Here is a 21,993-nt window from a genome sequence, read left to right on the forward strand (position 1 = left end):
TATAAGCGGACTATTTATGTGCGTGGAAACATAATTATAGCATTGCACGCTCTTCTTTTTTGAAAGAAATAAAGAAATCTATCTATCTTCGAAATCGATTATAAATATGTTTGTGTACTGCAATTAAACGAAATGTTTTATGATGAGCTAATAGGTCTTTATAGAAACCAGGGGCGGATTATAATTGACGCCTTTTTGATAGAGAAATATGACGTACAGCGTATGTTAAAATCATACGGGTGTTGTTAGTTTTAGACATATATACAAAAACCACGTACCAGGTTATCAGGAATGATATTTAATATGCAGGTGCGTAGCAACTCGGTGTGTGCATCAAAGCAACATAGTTTTAAGAAAAAGGAAAGTGTTTTTTTTTTTTCATAAACAAAATGTTTCAGACCTTTTAAGAATAGTGTTAACACGTGTCCGTACATTTATTTTTAAACCGAATATTATGAACTGATACAATCTTTGATAATCCAGGGGCGGCTAGTAACTGATACGAACTTTAAAAAATCCAGGGGCGGCCAGTGAGGAGTATACTACGATAAATGTCTATGCAGGCGGCGTAATTGTAGGTATATATGATCTACCTATATAATGCAAAAATGATTCAGAAAGACTTCTGCATCTATTTTTAAAACTTTATTTTCTGATGCGTGGCTTGAGGCCATCGCAAGGGTGCACACTAAAATGTAATAACATTTTGATGAAAATATATTTATTTCTATTTAAAGAAAATAATTATTCTGTATTGAGCAATTATCTGCGTGGCAACACAACATCCTGTGGAATTAATTTCGACGTGATTTTTCCGTGTAGTGCATTAAAATCAATGTTTAACGACGAGTTGATTCATTAAAATAAACAGGGCAGGGCGGTTCACTGTGGGGAATCACATGATCAAAATAATCTCTAAACCAAAATAAATTTATGAATAATGTCTGATAATATTAAAGAATCTTTTGCTGTAAATCTAAGATACAGCCTATCATACACCAACATACATGTATCATAAAACTACATAGATTTCAATCACAATCACCTTCTGGTTACCTGGAACACTTCAAGAAACTGATACTTCTTATTTTCCTTAGTGTTTGTAATTACAGGATATCTATCATTATTGTCAACTCCATGATAATTTAACAATTTTCATTAGTCATATGATAGGCTATGTTTAAATTTCATATCTTATCATGACAGGAAATTTATTCATGTTCTTCAAAATAAAACTTTGGTTTAGAGATTATTTTGATCATGTGATTCCCCGAAGTGGGTTACTTAGCATTTTTGCGGTTCGGCGTGTCGCCGTTAAAATCGAACGGACGTTGTTAGTCTAAGCTGGAACAACTGATACATATTAGACCTTCCTGGTTTAAGACATATATAAAATACGAGTACGATGTATTAATTTTTTCAAGAATAATTCCAGCATTTAATGGCGTATTTTTTTCTTTTAATATTCAGGTGTGAAGAAACTCGGGTGTGAGCATCAAAGCAACATATTTTAAAAAAATGGAAAATTAATAAAGTATTTCATATTAAAATTTGTCTTAAAAGGTTCCCGTATATTGTGATAAATACTCGGCGGCGTGAGAATCACACGGTTTCGGGTATAGCCGTGATAATCGCACGGTCGGTTTTAGTTGTACACATATTTTCCAAAATGATACATAAAATTGTTCAGGAATTATTTCTGCATCAACGGGTATAAAATATTGGCTATTCAGGCGCGTATCAATTCGGAGGTGAGCATCAAAGCCACATACCTTGAAAAAAAAAGTTTTTTTTTTCATGAAAATATGTGCCTTTCTTTTTAAAATAGTTTCAGTTATTCAACATATTTCATCTAAATTGGACTGAAATACATAACCACGAGCTGATAAACTACTAAAAAAATCCAGGGCCTGGGCGGGTACTAGGCATTTTTTGCGGGGTATTCATTTATTAATTTAATATTCTGGTGCGTAGCAACTCTAAAGTGAGCATCAAAGCAACATATTTTGCAGCTTTTTTCAGAATATACACACTTTTTAGTTGATGATATACTAATTGTAATTTCTCAGTCATGTTGAGTAATGTCCCAACCAATTAAAATTTAACTCTTACAGCAACGCAATTCTCATCCTTTTAGAAAAACTTTACCTGTATCTAACAAAAATAATTAAAATGTATTTAAAACACAATAAGAGAAGTGACAAGTACTTTTTATTCAATTATTATGATTAATCTAAGTAACAAAATAAAACCAGAAAAAATTATCACTGCTGGATTTTATTAGAAATTAATGAAGTGCTCCATTGCATTTTAATTAAATATCATTGTAATAATACTTGATTCATCATAAAATGAAAGTTCTATTGTATCTTATCACTATTAAGCCCTAATTTAATCAAGTGTTCTAAACTTGTTGTAAAGGTAAGAAGTGATTTGCTGTAAAGATGAAAATTGTCACATGCAATCTGTGTACTGAACAGTAGCTTTATAGTAGCTGATTATGATAAAACAGAAGCTAGTCTATCAATAGTCTAGCCTTGTAAATTGGCCCTTACTGCAATGCATTGCAGAGATAATTATCATTATGGATAAATTGTTAATCAAATTTCTAAATAAAAATGGGGCATCACTCTGAAAATATTGCTGACAGTGTCCCTTGTCAAACATGTGCATACAGTATCTTTTGAAAGCTAAAATATATAAAACTTAAGAAATAAACTTGAACCAATGCTTACGCCAGGTTGAGTAGTCGAGCTAAACATTGTGTATGATGGATAATCCACCTATGCAGTTCACAGCTCCATTAAGATGAGTTTAAAAAGGCAAAACAAAATATTAATATAAAACATTACAAACATCACTGACCTTGTAAAGTTCTCTATCCAATAAGAAGTACTTCCACTGATGCAAGTGTTAGCATGAAGTTCTTCTATTTCATTGTCTTAACTGGAAGTATATTAATTTTTTAGATTACTTTTAAGAAAAAATCTATAGTGCAAAGATGATATAAAGCACAGAGGTAAAAAAAACAATAACATGTTATAAAAGCAAATAAAGGACTCAGTTTCTACATACACTGTACCTACATTTTGGTAAGTATTCCAAGTTCAAAGACAAAGATTTCAATATTCATAAAGTTCTCCAGATTTCCTTATAAGAGAAATTTTGCATTATCAAAAATATTTTATGTCAACTGTCACCATACATACATAATATAATGAAAACACTTTAACTGCTTTACAAACTTTAAGTATTTTACTCTCTAAATCTTAACATTAGAATGATTTTTAAGTCTAAGAACTTTGATAAATATGGACAAAGTTTTTTTTCCAAATCCTATTGCCATACTTTTCCTTTTAACAAACCAGTATCTGTAATACTGACACTACAAATTATCATGTTTATATAATGCACTAATGGCATGTTTGCCAGTAAACACACTGATATCTGTATACTAGCTCCTAGATTATAATATATTTAAAAAAATATTTCTAAAATTGTGAATATAGCTAGTCTAAAATCTGTGATTACATAAAAGTAATTTCTCCAAAATAAAATCACTAAATTAGAGTGGCATCTGACACTATTACATCAAAGTAAGAAAAATGACAAAGTTTGAATTTTTTTTAATAATTCTTAATTATCAGTCTAGTGGCTAGTCTATGAGATTTGTAACTTATATAGTATAACTTACAAATACTTTTATAAAGAACCATTCACCATGTTCATATAGATCTGTAAGAATGTCCATCCTTACCTAAATCATTGAAGTGTGGTGATAGCCTCTCCAGCTGCAAATATTGGTTAATCTTTCCCCATTAAATTAAAGATGGTCATCATGATCAACCATTGACTTTCAAGTACCAATCTGAAATATACATTTATATGTGTTGATAATATAGGATTGTTACAGTGGAGTGATCAGCTATGAGGAAATATCTGAAATGCAGACAACAATTTTATTTTATGAAAAAAAAATCACCACTTGGAACATACTATTTTCTAATTAATATTAATTCAACTCAATATCAATAAATGGGAAAGTATCAATGGTCATTTTCTTAGTTATAAAAAGTTTCACCGTAGATAACATAATGTATAATGATGAAAGATTTTTTTTTAGTTAGCATTAATTTTGTAGTAACTTATATATACATTAAAACTCCTGAGTAAAATGATCTGGATCACATGCTTTATTTAATAAAAATGTATCAGTAACAACATGAGAGCCCTTCTGAAAAAAATGTTAATGTAGCTATAACATAAGTGACCCCTCCCCCTCCCCCCCACCCCTCAAATACCAGACTTTTTAATCCCCAATATACAAGATCCTGTCTGGTCCAGTCAGATTAGGGTCCATAAAACCCCTATAGACTTGATATTGCCATTGCTGTTTTTTTTTCTTTTTTCTTTTCAGAATGTACACAAAATTATTTTAACTGATAATATACTAATACTGATTGCTCAGTCATGTTGAGTAATGTCCTGGCCAGTTAAATTACAACTCTTATAGCAAAGCAGTTCTCACTCCTTAACAATAAAATAATCATTTAAGAGAAATTACAAGTTTGTTTATTCAATGATTATGATCTTTTTATCAAAAGTAACAAAATAAAACCTGCAAAAAATTGTAATTGCTGAATTTTATTAGAAATTAAAGAAGCCGTCAGTTGCATTTTTAATAGATAAAAAGGGGATATGGACAGAAGGATTTTATATATTAAAAATGCATAATTCTAAATAACGTTTCTTTTATATATAATAAAATCCAGCAATAAAGATATATCATTGTTCAAAATACACATAATTTATTATTTCTAAAAGCTAAGTGCCTGAATGCATTTTTTACATTTTTGATAAAAAAAAAAACAGCAATGATGAGATGTAAATCAAAAATATGATAAAAACACTGTTTTATCTTATCACTTTGTGTATTAAATTTAGCCCTAATTCAATCAAGCTTTCCAAACTGGTTATAAAGCTGAGAACTGATTTGCTACAAAGGTGAGAAATATCACCTGCAATTCATTTACTGCACAGTAGCTATACAGTAGCTTATTATGATAAACAAAAGCAAGTCTGTCAATGGTCCAGACTTGTGTATTGGCCCTTACCTCCAATACCAGACCTTATCATCCCCATAGGCCACATACCAGGCACACCAGAATCAGTGTCTTTAATTATTATTTACTGTAACAGTAAAACAGAATTAAGTTAGCTCTGTGTATTTAACTGTTATTGAAAAAGGGTCGCTAAAAAGCTCTACGGAGCTTATGTTTATTGTTTCACAAAGCAAAGGTAAATAAAAATTACCTTTACCTTTACGTATTCCAACTTAGTCAAAATAATTGGACATTCAGATTGTTCTATATTTGGGTGGTTTTCAAAATAATGAAGAAAAAGTGGGACATAGAGTTGAAAACCTATTTCTTATGGTGGTCACCTATTTTATATGATAGCAAATACTTCAAAATTCAAGGAAATAACTTTGGGAACGTGTTGAGAAAAAAATATCAGAAAATAGTTCAGCCTTTAATTTGAAAGCTCAGTGAATTTCAATTGCAGTATGATTGGTGATAAATGTTGCAGTGTTTTATGATAAGGAAATATATTAACAGTTATATTTTCGACATATAAGATATAGGTGTAATGTGTATGATTTGAAAGTTATTCAATCAAATGTTTGCGGAGATTGGTTTTTAAAATCAGCCTTTCTGCACAAATCTGACATGAAAATAAAATTTTACCTAGAAAATTTGTTGCTTAATGAAAATTAATTAACATATTATTATAAAACCATTTTTTTCCTCAAATTTTGAATGTTTAAAACATGCCAAATTTCAAGAATGTCCAGTAGTCTTAATTTCTAAAATTTTCAACTCAAAATTGAGTTATATTGCAGATGCACAGGGGACACATACTGAAAATCAGTATAATATTCATGCATTATTAGTTTAATGTTCATAAAAAAAATTCACAACAAACACATGCTTATTCAACAGCATGTGTTCCTTTAAATGAAAAATAAGTGACTTTAAACATAACCAACACATTGAAATCATCTATTCTACATGCACTGCAGTCACTTTCCACATATAATATGGATCTAGTAGATTACATACAACCAGTTTAAAATAATAACACCTACTTAGTGTGCGGGTGCTCTAAGACTTCTTGAAGTTCTTCAGCCAAAGCCTGGCCAGAGTGACATAATTTTACAATATAGATCTAGGTCTACTAAGCAGTTGTAATTGTGATTGATTAGCTGTTTTCAACTAATGAAATTCGAAAAAAGTGATCCGTAATCCCAGAATATCAACATACATAATTATAGGAAAATACAAGTGTTATGTTTTGTTTTAAAATAACGTTCATTTCTTTAAATTGTGTTAAAACATGGTCTTTCTGGGTGAAATATAAATCAAGCAAGGATATACTATGAAAGTAAAGGGTAACAAGAAAGATTTCCTTACCATGCCGTTTGTAAGTTTTTGTTGAAGTTAAGATATTGTAGTCATGTTGTAGATATATGGAGCGACACGGTAACATAATTGTTGAGATACCGTTTCGTGTGTCGGTGATATTTTGCAACACGACATCGATGAGACTTGACTTACGTTGGAACGTAGATCTCCCGGAGTGAAGTAGAAGCAGGTCGCTGCATAAAAATTCCACCTGAAGCTCGGCAGGACATTTTTGTTCGTTTTCGAGTCTAGACGTATTTGTATTTATTGTATACCTATATAGATTCTGTAAAAAAGTCAGCTTGTATTTCATGATTAAATATGAACAGGCAGAAAATAATTACGTACTGTATCTTTTAAATTCCGTATTGTACCTTCCGTATTGTATGCTGTCGAACTACTTTCATTAATATGCATGATCTGACAAAGTTCTATAAACAGCGCACTTAAAATCTTCACTTAGTTCCATTATAGTATCGATAAACATTAAAGATTTTTTTCAATAACAAAACAACAAACAAAAAGGTAGAGGTATATGATAAAAAGGTTACTATAACAGTAGCTGGATCTGGGATTTTGTATTCGTCTAATAACCCTATTATGCCAACTGCATGGAAAGCGGCTTGATACATCACTTTCTTGGCATCACACTGAATGTGAAACCGTCACTGATATGACCTGCCAAGAAGCTACTGTTCTTGATCTATGCATCACAGAAATGTCTATGTCGCGAGGAGGGCATGAAGTAGATTGTCTGGTGTGTTGCTAGTATTTTACAGCACACATTTGCCAGTATACTGCAACAAACAACCAAGATGCGTCAAAATTCAATGAAAATTTAACACGACGAATAATGATGAATTCACGGTATTTGCATCTCACACTACTATACATGTATAACCTATGTGCACGCTTTGCAAACATTTGTATGTTATTTGAGTTACAAACAGATGTAAAAATATGTGACTATCAAATCATTTATACTGAATTTAAAAAGTACTGGTTAGTTTACATTTAGGAACACCCTGTAGTTATATTTTTTGTTTAAAAGTACTGTTCCCTACCCCCATCCCCCTTGCATCAACACAATAATTACAGAAAATGTGTATAATTAATATCTACATATGCTGGCCAAATATGGTTTTGATGGACGGGGTGGTGGGGTGGGGGACAATGTTTTATAAAGATAAAAAGCTTTTATATGTATATAACAGGGTACGTAATTCTATTTAGAGCAAATAATCACCATTTTATCAAACAAATATTGAAAATGTGACTTTAAGAAATAATCTCAAGAATGTATCTTGATGGTATTTGTAATTAAATATTTATTTCCGAGTGGTTTTTTTTCACTCTTAGAGTAGGCAAATTCATACAGAAAGTGTCCGAAGTCCTTTAAGAATTGAATTCTTGTAGATTAGATACGTTTTATGTTAGAATGTTACTTGTTCCGTGTGTTTAGCTCTATGTATGAGAATAATTATTTGTTATGCAATGTCTCTTTCTATCTAAGATGATACCAGATGACGTAAAGCAATTATAATGGATTTTAACAAAAGAAACGCACTTTACCTACGGTAATTCATGCGTTCTCTTAGAAAAGAAAAGTTCAAACAACAGAAAAGGTCGCGTTTCAAGAACGCTGCCTCCAAATTATGAAACCTTACAGCGGTTTATATATGGATATATATATTATTCAAATTAACACTGACGGCATCTTATTAGAAAAATGGAAAACCATTACACAACAGAAACAAAACAAACAAATTAAGAAACAAAGTAGAGCGTCGCCTTGGGACGGTCAACGACAAAAACATCACTAGGGAGATTTAGCAGTTAAATTGTGCACTCATGACAAAATCAAAATCCGTTCTAAAGCAGGAAGTGTTGATGTATTTCAATTTCAATTGACGTTATGTTTTATCTTTGTATATATATATTTCTCAATTAATTCGGTTCACAAGAGCGTTTAGTCATGTTGAGGATTTCAATGAACGTAGCCAATATATTGCAAATAAGCTGCTTCAACAGGGCTACCGTTATTATAAATTACGTAGATATTTTGCTAAATTTTACTATCGTAATTCAGATTTGGTTTTGAAATACAATATCAATTTAAAGACACTTCTGCGAGAAGGTACATCAAAACCCGTTTTTATGGGGGTGTGGTTTACAAACTTCGTAAGATTTTGGGTCATGGCAATTTTCCAATTGTATTTAGTAAAGACATTAAACGTTTCATTAAAAGAGGTTATGACCCAACTGTTTTGAGACACTCCGCATGTTTAGCGTTCAGCCCTTTTACAGTTGGACACTACGCTTTCCTCTTTGATTGTGTCTGACGGAACAGGTGGAGGACTCCATGATAAGTAGTTCTAAAATCCAACCAGGACTGAGCTATTTTGTTTTCCGTCTTATGGCCTGTTTTGTCGGGCCCTTAAGGGTGTTTCCCTTGTTGCTCTGTCTTTTGCAAAGGCATTCAGTACATGCGTTTTAGGTTCTTTATAAGGATTGTATATATATAAGAGCATTTTTGTGTTTTACATTACATTCCTTCTGTTGCCTTTGCATATGTTAGGGTTTCACCTGGCGGGGATAACTTTTATTTACACTGTCCTGTGACTTTGGAACATGGTGGGGGTAAGAGTGAGGTTTAGTGCACTATAAACCGGTTTCAGCTTCCCAGTAGTGGTTTTGCCACTGACCGTTCCAAGGCGGTGCCCCACTGTATTCCTTTATTTGTTTGTTTTGCCCTTGTATGTTTGCTTTGTGTGCGTGTGTTTGTGTGTGTGTGCGTGTGCGATGTGCGTGTGTTGATCGTGTTCGCGTTTGGGGAGGCTGCGCTTTTAGAACGTGGCTTTCCCTGTTGGATATTCTTCCTTGTTTTTAAAGCCAACAGTTTAGCAGCTGAACACATAACATTGCAATAAGTTTTTTTATACCAAAAATATCAGTAGTTCAAGCTATCAGTACGATATATATCAAACATGGGTCCTTATTTTGCTCTAAGTATTTCTAACATATATCCTAGCGAGCTTCAGTTTGATTGCCACAGCTGGTAACATTTCCTACATGTGCTACAGAGTCATTTATTGTACCCCCGACAACAAAGTTGTAAGGAGGGGTATACTGGTTTCAGGTTGTCTGTCTGTCCGTCTGTCTGGCCGTCTGGCCGTAGACGCAATCTTGTGCGCACCATCTCTCCTTATCCCCTTGACACAATTTAATGAAACTTCACACAAGTGATCAGTACCAACAGTAGTTGTGCATGGGGCATGTTAGGTTCTTTTTAAAAAAAAATGCAGAGTTATGGGACTTTGTTTTTTTGTTACTATACTATATACATAGACAAAATCTTGTGCGCACCATCTCTCCTCATCCCCTTGACACAATTTAATGAAACTTCACACAAGTGATCAGTACCAACAGTAGTTGTGCATGGGGCATGTTCGGTTCTTTTAGAAAAAAATTTGCAGAGTTATGGGACTTTGTTTTTTTGTTACTATACTATATACATAGACACAATCTTGTGCGCACCATCTCTCCTCATCCCCTTGACACAATTTAATGAAACTTCACACAAGTGATCAGTACCAACAGTATTTGTGCATGGGGCATGTTAGGTTCTTTTAGAAAAAAAATTTGCAGAATTATGGGACTTTGTTTTTTTGTTACTATACTATATACATAGACACAATCTTGTGCGCACCATTTCTCCTCATCTCCTTGACACAATTTAATGAAACTTTACACAAGTGATCAGTAACAACAGTAGTTGTGCATGGGGCATGTTAGGTTCTTTCAGAAAAACATTTTGCAGAGTTATGGGACTTTGTTTTTTTGTTACTATACTATATACATAGACACAATCTTGTGCGCACCATCTCTCCTCATACCCTTGACACAATTTAATGAAACTTCACACAAGTGATCAGTAACAACAGTAGTTGTGCATGGGGCATGTTAGGTTCTTTCAGCGACAAAAATTGCAGAGTTATGGGACTTTGTTTCTTGTTAACATACTATGTACATACAGTCTGCATATGCAATCTTGTGCGTGCCTAATCTACCAAACCCTTGCACACAATTTAATGAAACTTCACACAAGTGATCAATAACAACCCTAGTTGTGCATGATGCATGTTACATTCTTTTAGATAAATATTCTGCATAGTTATGGGACTTTGTTTTTTGTTACTATACTGTATACATACAGTCTATATATTTACAGTCCACATAATTATGCAATCTTGTGTGCGTCAAATTGCAATATACTGTGTCAGTGCATGCGGGGGGTACATTCATCACCTTTAGTGATAGCTCTAGTTACGAATTAATTCAAAATGAATCAGATAATTTTATTTGTAGTTAACATCGATGAAAATGGAATAGCTGTGATTTTCTGAATAGATCAATGTATGTTGATTTAGTTTAAACAGAGGAGTGATTTGGGCACAGCCTGATAAGATGGTTAATGAAAATAAAACAACACAACCAAAGGCTTCTTTTGGGAATACATTGAATCAGATTACCTAAATTTGAATGTTTACGTGATAAGACTTATTATCTGTGGATCAAATAGGATAAGGTTATGTAACAGTGTTCTGTAAAATACGGCTATATATTCGGACGAATACCCACTCGACAAGATTAAAGGAGAGTCCAATATGTTTTTTTCGGGTGTGTACGAGTTTATCCAGGTGAGCACAGAATGAAAAGAAAACAGTGTTTTGTACAGTACAGTATATATTTGGAACAAAAAAAAGGACGAACTGACTTGATTTTTCGAGTTAGCACTCCAAATATATCACCGTTTTGTACAGAACAAATTTAAATGCCCCTATGATATTTATTATCTCAAATAAATATTTTTCTATAAGATTGGCGGCGGTAGTTCAACTAACGAAACATGCAATTACAAGAATGAATCAATATATCCTGTCATCAGCATGTTGAAACCTATCTAAGAGTTGGGATGACAATAAACAAATATAATTAGTTCGTGCGATGTTAGTTTATTGCCAGTAACTATGTCATATCGCATGATTCGGCAAGTTTCCTGTGATCTTTACAACATGATTAACATGGTTACGCACATTATTAGACAAAAACTGTGCTGATACATACAAACACTGTTTTGCAACATATAAACACGCGATTCCACTTCCTTACGTATTAAGGTCTGTCGTAAAAGTGTTTATTTTTGGTGTTTGAGACCATCTGTTTGATAGAAATAACAAAAGTCCATGACATCAGATATTCTAAAGCTGATGGAATCATGTGAAAAGCTATCATCTTTCAACTGCAAATGAATAAAAGGTTGTGAGGAAGCCATTAAGCTGGCTAATTGGGAAACCCAATAGTCTTTATATGCATGTGATATTTTTTTACATGTTAGAATACACTGTAATGTTTAATTTGTGAATAAAACTAATGAACTTTACAGCCATGTGCTCTGTGTTCACTGGTGTTTTTTGTAGCAAAACCTTTTTTTAGCAAGATTAAATACTGTGGTCTAAATTAAAAAATGTCTTTATGCGCCTCGGTCTTTATTCACAGGTTCAAATGAAATTAAGATGTCTCATTTCGAACTGAAATACAAAACCTGATTTCTTTGTCCTGAACACCTGTACCCTTGAAGTATCCACAATGTGGCTCTCAGTCAAATAATCTTGATGATTTGCTACAATTTCTGTGATTCAGACAAACAATAATTTATTTCAAAAGTAAGAAATTTATTTCTGCAATGTAATTGACAATCTTTTTATTCAAATATTTTCCTTGCAATAAGCGTTAAAGAATAGAAACTTGCACAGTATCTTAATAACCATTGTGTTATGGGGAGCCCCACAATATATATATATCCGCTATATAATATAATGGGCTCTTTTCCATCATATAACTATTACGTAATACGTTGTATACGAAGTTATTTCTTTTCTACAAGGGTGACCGGTACATAACATATTTGAGACACAATTCTCATGTAGTCATGTGGAGAAAACATACGTGTTCAATTGACTGACTCAAATGATGTTTTATTCGAAAAATGTAAACTCCTCTGCTTCTTTTTTTGTATCAGATGTGAAATATGAAAGATTCGATTTACCTACAAGCATGTTTACACCAACATAAATACATTTGATAACATTGGTGAAAATTGATATAATTAATTATTTAGCTTTCATGTAGAAATGTTGATTTCAATCTAATTCAAAACAAGTAACAACAACACCGGCCGAAATTTGCTATGCAGAGATGCCTTTAAACAAACATTTCAACTAGTGAATTATATAATAATGCCCTTGCGAGCAATTCACAACTTTGAACATTCACTAAGTTTCTTTTTTCATATTCAGCTGTTGACAAGTCTCTCCGATGAAATGCATACTTCCAGGAGAAAAGTGCCTCTAACTAATTTACGTTTTTACGATTAAAACGTTGTGAAAGATACGAAGCACTACGTATAATTTCTTTTAATCAGTAAACTGTATCATTTTCCGCACAGTGGAAATACACTATTTTGTTGTTTTGCAGGAATTTGTGTCGCACAATCACTAAAAATATCCAGACTTGCAACTAATACAGAGTTTGACAAGATTGTCACTGACCTGCTGTCAATTCACAAAGCCCGGGCTGTAGTTATGTTTGTCAATGAAGACAATTGTCGCAATTTATTGGCCTCACTGAAAAGACTGAACAAAACGACAGAATTGACGTTCCTAGCAAGCGACAGCTGGGGAGCTAAGATACATCCAGTCTATGGACAAGAAATCTTAGCAGAAGGAACAGTTAGCTTGCTGCCGAAACGGAGAGTTATCAAAGGTATGTTAATTTGTAACTTCACATTTCTGAAGAACTATATCTTAATCATCCGCTGTGCATTTTTTTGTCGAACGGCTCATAGCTATTGCAAAAAATGTATGATTTTAATAGTCAAAACCTTCTAATATCAATTGTATTAGTCGAATAATACATTGAAATATAGTTTGTAATTATGCAAACACGTACGTTAGTAGAGAGAGAGGTAAGATGCACTGAACGCTTCTAATATAACATTGGAACTGCGTGCCGCCAAAACTTACAGACCTTCGGTCCCAGGACATTGCCGAGCACGGTTGATGGTTTTACTGTCCTGTGTCTATTATCCTTATTGCTTCCTTCATTTTCCAAAGGGATTGCAAATTCTCTCTCACCGAAATTTTGGTAATTGGAGACCTAAGTTTTGTATTCAATATAAGGCAAACAATAGAGCACATGTCAACAATAAAAACCAAACCATGTTATCCATCTTGTTCAGACTGCTCATGTAGACTTAAATGAGCATGTATAATGCGGGTTAGATTGAAAAGGTAGCCAGTAAACATGTCATTTGCCTATCCAGTAGACTCCTCAACAAGAAGAATTGCGCTAATCTTTTTATCTGACAGAAGGTATATAGATTGAAATAAACAAGTAGGACTACAATGAAACGTTTTGTAAGAAGACTTTCAATTTATAGCATTCGATACAAATAACATATTCCATTGTTTTCAACTCATTAAGAAAGTTGTACACAGATCATACACAAAATTGTAATAGCTCTACAATGCGCAAGTAACCTTCAATAATCATTATTGGTCTTCAGAAACGACCTATTTGGTTAGAAAACGGATTTTCCACAGTTTGGTACTACTCCTTTATCAAAGTAAGCGAAAAACAAACTCATTCCTAGATTTAACGATCGTGTAAAATTACGCTTAAAAGTTTGTTGATTACGTCAACATGTGCGACCTTCAATGAGACATTAGTGTTAGTATAATATATTTAGTAATGTTCATTTATAAATCAATACGTGTTTCATTTACCAGAAGATTAAGACAATTTCTTCTGGGCTTAACGTCCTCTTTCACTAAATATCTTCCTATATTACCCACTATGTATTTCTAGTTAAGAGAAGACAACACCTCATCTGCGTAGAACTCGCTCGCAGTTCAGTTATTGTAATTATTTGACAAGAAAATGGTATTTTCTGTTTTCTGCAGAAAGTTTCGGCGTAAAATGGTCTGATATATTTAACCTGCACGTTTTATGTGCTAAAATAAACACATGCATGTCTATTTCATAAGAAGAATGTCTATATCCTTTTTTTGGGTTGCTAAAACATATATCTCAGACATTAAATAAAGTCCCTAAAATTTGTAAGAGTCTAAACTATGACAAGCTAGTAGTTGTCGTGACCCGAGTTTATCTGTTCAGTAATGATGCTAGGGTGTTGAAATAAAGTAAAAGGACGTTGCATTGAAATATTTTATCATTGTTCAAATGACTTTGTACTAATCTTCGCCACACCAGCAAAGATCCAACCTGTTCGTTAGGCGAAATTCATGATATTTGATTTTTTTTTAAATTAAACATGTACTACTATTTTTTTGTTCCAAAACTCTTTATAACTTTTGTACAATTGTGCAGATTATCAAACTAGCAACACGTTGTGTATAATTTCAAACTGTATCTGTAAAATGATAATAACTACGCGTATGGAGTTTTTGATCTCAAGGTTACTTTTCCTTGAGCAAAGTTACAACCAACGAACTTTTTATGAGTCTCAAATTGCGCTAGGTAAGCATCTGGCATTTTGTGTAGTTTATTATTCTGTCACCTAAATTACAATCTATTACATACTAAAATGACTAAAAACCATAATAAATGTAACAGCTTGTGACCAAAATAGTTATAATTTACATAATTATGTGAACGACCCGGAGGTTATATTAAAGAAACACGTTGAGATATATATTGTACGCTGAGAATGTTTTAATCTTCAAGTTAAAACAAAACAAATCGTCTATTCAAATTTCAACTTCGCTCTAATGAAATTTAATTTTTATTTGTTAAACAAAATGATTTTTGAAATACACGACAACTGCTTACTAAAAACTCATCGCAAAAAATATAACTTCAAGTTTGAATCTATAACGCTAAATACAATGTGTACAAAAACACTTGTAATAGCTCTGAACGACAACAAGATTTTCTAAGTATGAAATATACAACTTTCAAGCGGGAAATAAAAAACATATGAAATGTATTTTTAAAGATGCAGTATTGACAGCGCCATTTTTCTGACTTGTTTGAAAAGTCAGTAAGACAGTGCTAATGTTTGGGTGATGCATTTATTACTTATATATGTAAAACATTAAGTCCACAGATATTAAAAAATAACAGCTTAATTTTACCACTATTTTTTGTTTTTGTTTCTACTGTTAAAAAAACGCTTTTATAGTTCAAGATCCATCCAGATCGTGATAAGGTATAAAAGGTTTAACTGTTTTATTGTATATAATAAATCGACTTCGTCAACTCGCGTCTGTTCTTGTTTTGTTTAGTTTTATTCCATGACTAAATGATCTTATATAGGGTTTATTCTCAGAAAGCATAAACAACGGGAAATACCTTTAATGTAGATCAAATTTCTGTATTGACAGTACGTGTAAACTGGATTTGTGTTCCTGCATTGAACTTTTGATTATGTCAGTTCAATTGTTTACATAAGGTTTTGTCATATTCTGTACTAATGATGATTAAACATTTTATATGGGTAAAGCCTTTTAGGAGTGTTCACTTTATATTTACATATATTTATGTTCCATGATCTGTATTTTGTTGCAACTAAATGTCCGATTTGATATCCATACAGTAATGAATCATTCTGCAGTGCTTAGATCAGGAACGAAATGTTGGATCAATAGTTTATTTGTTTTCATTACAGGTTCTTCATATAGTCTTTTAACTGAATTCTAAGTCACTTTAAAGAATGTGAAGTGCACTTCTGTATGTTGTCGCCTTTTGCAGATTCCCTATATACCATTAGCTACTGGGGTAGCGTATAGAGATTTTGAATCTATACCTGGGTATTTAAGAAATTGACTTTCCTAGTTTTAAGATTAAAGATGGTCCAGTGTGTATATGTATAGCTAGATGAAACACCAACTACTTTAGTGAGTTCAATTTGAAACAGACTCTATGCCCATATTTGCCCACCATTTGTCAAAATTTGCTTAAACATTAAAAAGTTTTATTCAGGTAAACTTTTGACATTTCGAAATTCAGGCTAAAACAATATTCCAACCCAAGTAATAAATCCTGCAACAAAACGATCAAACATAACGACATTCAGTTTCTAACGATTATTGTCATTTGTACATAGGACAATAACATATGCCCAAAAGCTTCATCGAAGCAGTACATAGCCTCATAAAAACAACAATTTTATTTCCAGCTCTGAATGCACAATTTCTAATACAGCGTCCGTGAACTTATCATTGGTTTTCTGAATTGTGCAGAACTGAGCAGATTAACCTTTCCTGTTTCCATTACTATTCCGTCGTTACTGTCATAAGTTCCTGGGGAAGCTCCTTATCTCGCTGATTTGGAGTTTAAACAAGCGAGAATCTTGATAACCATATATTTTGCCGTTGCTTTTCTTTTCTGGATTGTTTTCTTAATTCCACATATATGTTACTTTTACCTAATTTTATGACATGTGCAACTATTAGGTTATTAGCTAAAGTTAAATCCGAGCATATTCAAATCTTTATACTGCTGTCTTCAAAAGCACAATCACTTTGCACTCATTCTGTCAACTATTTTGAAATTTTCGAATCAAAGTTCAAACATTTTTTACTAACACAGTGCAAAGCAAAATTTTTGTGCATGTTTTTCAGAGATTTAACTCTTTAAGTATTCAATTTAACGTTGAACACCTCTCGTATTTCTGCAAATTAAGGGCTACTGTAACTCAATATGTATAGTTGTACTTACAAAGTAAAGTGAATCAGAACATGGCGGAATCATTACTTTAAAGAGTATTAAGGAAAAACGTCAATTCGTTATTTAACAGAAATGATGAAAACGAATATAATATTACAATAAAATTTGCTTTATGCATAGAACTGCTGGAATTCAATCAGAAATTCAGTATCATATAAACGATATTCATTTTTTATTAAAACATATTATACTTAATAAAAGTTTTCGAGATTTAGGTTCAATTTGAAAATTAGGTCAAAGAAGATTGAACTGTATGTACAATTAATTAAAGCATGGGGTGTGAAAGTAAAAGTATATGGGCCACTTACTGAGAAAATCAGTATAAGTGACATTATATAATTATTGCATATTAGATTGCTTGTAATTTATAAACTAATTTCTGTTGGTCAAAACTGCTGCTTTTCACACAGAATGTATATCATATACAATGTCTTAGGCAGTTACTCTTTGATGTCAGGGTTTAAAAATAAAACTGATTGTTGTCTTCATTAAAAGCTGTTTAAGTTAAGGAATTGCCGTTTGCGTTTCTAATTAAACCCAAAACAAAAAAAGACAAACTCCCTTTCGCAATGACTGTTGGTTTCTTTAATATTATGCCCCTGAGTATGTAAAGCAAAAAAAAAAAAACGAACGATTTGTATTATGTGGGAGAATGAAACAGAGGCGCCTAGCGTGGACATAATGTGCACAGTTTTAGGATTTTCTCTAAACTAAAGCATGGTCTACATGAAAGACAAGATTTGCATGATATAGAATGGCGAAGATTTTGCTCTTTATAAGGTAAAGATGATTTAACTAAACTTAAACCAAATTTGAAGTATCGTAAATGTCAAGGCATAGCATGCAATGTTCCAAAACGAATTTTACCAATGACTGTACATGTTGGTCTGTGGGCCAGTTTCTGAAAGTCCTCTAGTTTTTCGATTTCGTAACCCAGAAATTAGGCAAAGGTTCATGCACTTCAGCCATTAATACATTCATTCCGGGATTGTTTTAGACTGGATGTCGCTTTCTACCGTATGTCAAATAAAAATTATACTCATTTTAGTAAACCTTGTGTATGAAAAATGCGGAATTCTCTCTCTTTGAAAGTATTGTTGGCTACACACGAATTCTTAACAGATTGTTTCAATACTGACTTTCAGATATTAGAGTTTTGCTTATGTAACTGTTCTAAATCAATTAAAGGTTCACTGTAACAATGTTTTCCAAATTTTGACGATTTCTACCAAAATTTAGGGGTCAAAATACCCCACCCACCCGAGCTACATTTTTGCCATTTTAGATAACTCATAAAATTATCCAAATTACTATATTTTTTAATAAGACATCATCAAATAATTGTGTTAAAATTCACAATTTTATATATTTTCATGAGAAAGTATAAAATATTGCAATCACTTTAGGTTATAGACAACGTACATGCAAATGTAATACATATAAATCACATGCTGTTTCTCAATAAATCAAGCCTATTTGTGTTTCATTCAGAAAGGTTTTGGGTACCAATAATTTTCTTCTATTTTAGATGTCAAAGTAAGCTTACATGTATAATTTTAACCTTGATTTGATAAAGATACTTTAAAATGTAACATACGTAACAGCCGCCACTCAAATTTTCCACCTTGAAGAATTAGCAACATTGAAAATACTCCAGCAATTGCATTTGTATGCTTTTAATTAAAATAAACTATGCACACATGGCCGTTATAATTTTGTTGAACTTAACCCTGTAACTATTCTCAATTATAGGATGTCGACAAACTACAGTAAAACAACGGTGCCTCTTTCAGCATAACTGAAAAGATAGCATAGATTTAATAGCATTTTATGGATTCTGCTTCAAAAGATAGCATATTGATAATTAACAATAGACTTGGTTACAGTTTGTACGCAGTCTGAATATTTTTGTCTTTCATTCAAAATAAATACAGAACGTGAGGGTATCTAAGAATCAAATGTACGTTACCTAGGTTTTAGTTTATACTTATTTGTTATAGCTCGATTGTAATGAAAGTTTCAAGCCTTTTGAACCACTCTTTTAGTCCGCTTCCTGGAGAAACCAATACTGGTGCCATATGAGAGGTCATGGTCGTGATCCTAGTGAGGCTCGAAACCAGAACCACTGGACTGAGCGGCCGGCACCTTATCCACTAGACCACCTCTCCTACCTAGGTTTTAAAAGTCACCTATTAAATTTTATATAATTTCGTATATAATTATTCTAGGCTAATACATAAATCATGCTTACTGGCATCGCAAAGCACCAACTCAGTCAGTTTTTACAGCATTACAAAGTTGAAATGAATAATATATTATGAAACATACGTTACCAAGATTACACAGAACATTAAGTAATATTAAAGCTACATTAAGTAACATTAAAGTTATTATAGTTTTGGGGTTTCGATGGACTTAGGCGGTTTCAAGACAGGATTTTATATTTTAATGCGTTGTTTTGATATTCACGGAAGGTAAGATTGTATTCATCACTGAAATTATCGGTTTATATGCATTATGTGTTCAAAGTTGCTGATATAATTCCTGAAGTAAATAAACACGGCACATTTTGAACTTATGGAGCATCATACATATACAGTACAACATGGGTACATGTAGTGAAACAAATGACACTTTTTGTTAAACATGCTTTTTAAAATAGTTCTGTTTCTGACCATGATGATTGTCAAATATCACTTAAAATGTGGGACGGAATTACTGAACTACGAATTCATATTACATTCCCTTAACGGAAACATAGATAAGACTCCTTGTTCATATCCTGATTGTGGTATCATTATTGTCAGTTCTGCGTTCTTACTAAAATTCAATATTCTATTTTCAAAACTATTAACAAATACAAAGAAACTAGTTCGTTCAAAACTTGGTGTATTTCAACTGTTACATTTAGATTACCTTAGTATGTAACTGTGTTTCAACCATTAAGTATAGTAACTACCTTAATCTAATTTCGGTAACGTATGTTTCAGAACTACACAAGAGGACACATTATAACACCTATGTACACCATATGACAGAAATATACTCTAAATTTTGATATGAGAGGTTGCGGGGAGTCACTTTTCGGTATCAGTATCAGAATAAGTTCATCATATACGTATAAATGCATATATACATACTTACAGAGACTGTACTATTTGTTTGAAAAATGCCAGTGGTATATTGATATCTTCATGACATATCTGTAAAATCTCTTTTTAGTTAAGTGCTTTATTCCGTAGTAAAATAATTAAGCTACATCCTAAAAGGGATTGAAACATACGTTACTTTAAATATTAATTACAACAATACCAATAAATATTGCTCATACAACCAAATAAAAAAAAAAACAGATACGATACACGACTTTTTGATTCCAGGACTTGCTCAATTTATAGCTGCGAATCTCTGTACAACCTGTTCATTAAGTCAAGCAAATGCATACTACAGATATATTCATAACAGTTTGGCACTATTTCAGAGGAATACGCATTGAAAGGCTTTTGTTGAATGATGTATGATATATCTGACTATTTCTATTTCAAACAAAACAGATAAAACTTTCAAGCACAACCTAAAGGTACATCAATATATATGTATCTTAAATTGCTTTGATAGGATTAGAACTGTATATGCTCATTTCTAGGATACACTGTATATGTAACATCTATCAGGCAGCCATTCTGATACAAATTAATATTACATTTTAGCTACATTCAAATCCTTTGAATGAAAATTGAGAGTAACATGTTTAGTTTTAAAAGAAAAAATAGCAGTATTTAAATCATATTACTAGTATGTCTTTTATGGTACGCATTTTGAAAATTGCGCCATCTTGATTAAAACAATAGAAGTAGTTCATATTGGTAACGTAGTTTTCAATTGAACATTATAAATCCTTTTAAATGTTTAAAAAGACATAAGTGTTTGTACAATGATCTTTTTCACTACTACCTTAGAAGAAAGTGACAATTTCATTATATGTTCCATTCTCCATTTCTCTTTATTCTACTAGGACACACTGTATATGTAACATCTATCAGGCAGCCATTCTGATACAAACTAGTATTACATTTTAACTACATTCAAAATCCTTTGAATGAAAATTGAGAGTAACATGTTTAGATTTAAAAGAAATAAAAGCAGTATTTAAATCATATTACTGTTATGTCTTTTATGGTACGCATTTTGAAAATGGCGCCATCTTGATTAAAACAATAGAAGTAGTTCATATTGATAACGTAGTTTTCAATTGAAATTATTTTAACTTCTATTACAGCAAGGATTACTTAAATCTTATCCATATGTATGTTTGCAAACTTACTTTTGGCGACCATTTTGAAAATGACAGGACAGTATCTTTATTAGATTGATCTGGATAACCAAACTTCAATCCTTGGAAACTTATTTGGTTTGTTTTATAATACTGAATATCTAAACAGTAGTACCTCATCAATATTTGTACATGTAGCCGATTTCAGGTGGTCATTTTGTGAGCAGTAAAATCCTCTGTAACATGTTTCAATCAATATCAAGTGATTCGTGTTATAGTTTTGACTTTTAAAGAGCTACGCCTCTTTCATATGTGCATGTTTAAAGCAGTTATTTGGAAATTTGGAAAGTGGTGGCCGTCTTAATTTGTATAGTCTGCGTAACTAAATAATCTAATTTGTTGGTAGTTTAACAAACATAAATTTTGGGTGATTTAATAACTACG

The 21,993-nt window shown here is 32.2% G+C and overlaps 1 protein-coding gene and 1 long non-coding RNA gene across 2 annotated transcripts in view; one reads left to right on the top strand and one right to left on the bottom strand.

Moving 5' to 3' along the window:
• Positions 1–21,993, top strand: part of LOC123529486 (metabotropic glutamate receptor 8-like) — a 121,796-nt gene that overhangs the window by 75,138 nt on the left and 24,665 nt on the right. The window contains exon 3 of the mRNA XM_045309834.2: positions 13,002–13,289. Coding sequence (XP_045165769.2) covers positions 13,002–13,289 — 288 coding nt within the window. The remainder of the gene's footprint in view (positions 1–13,001; positions 13,290–21,993) is intronic.
• On the bottom strand, positions 2,367–5,247 carry LOC128547840 (uncharacterized). The gene is made up of 3 exons (XR_008366686.1): positions 5,115–5,247; positions 3,758–3,868; positions 2,367–2,946 (listed from the first exon to the last, which is right to left on the bottom strand). It is a non-coding gene; the product is annotated as an uncharacterized LOC128547840 (long non-coding RNA).

Source organism: Mercenaria mercenaria, chromosome 13 (assembly GCF_021730395.1).
Source record: "Mercenaria mercenaria strain notata chromosome 13, MADL_Memer_1, whole genome shotgun sequence".
Classification (NCBI taxonomy): Eukaryota; Metazoa; Mollusca; class Bivalvia; order Venerida; family Veneridae; genus Mercenaria; species Mercenaria mercenaria.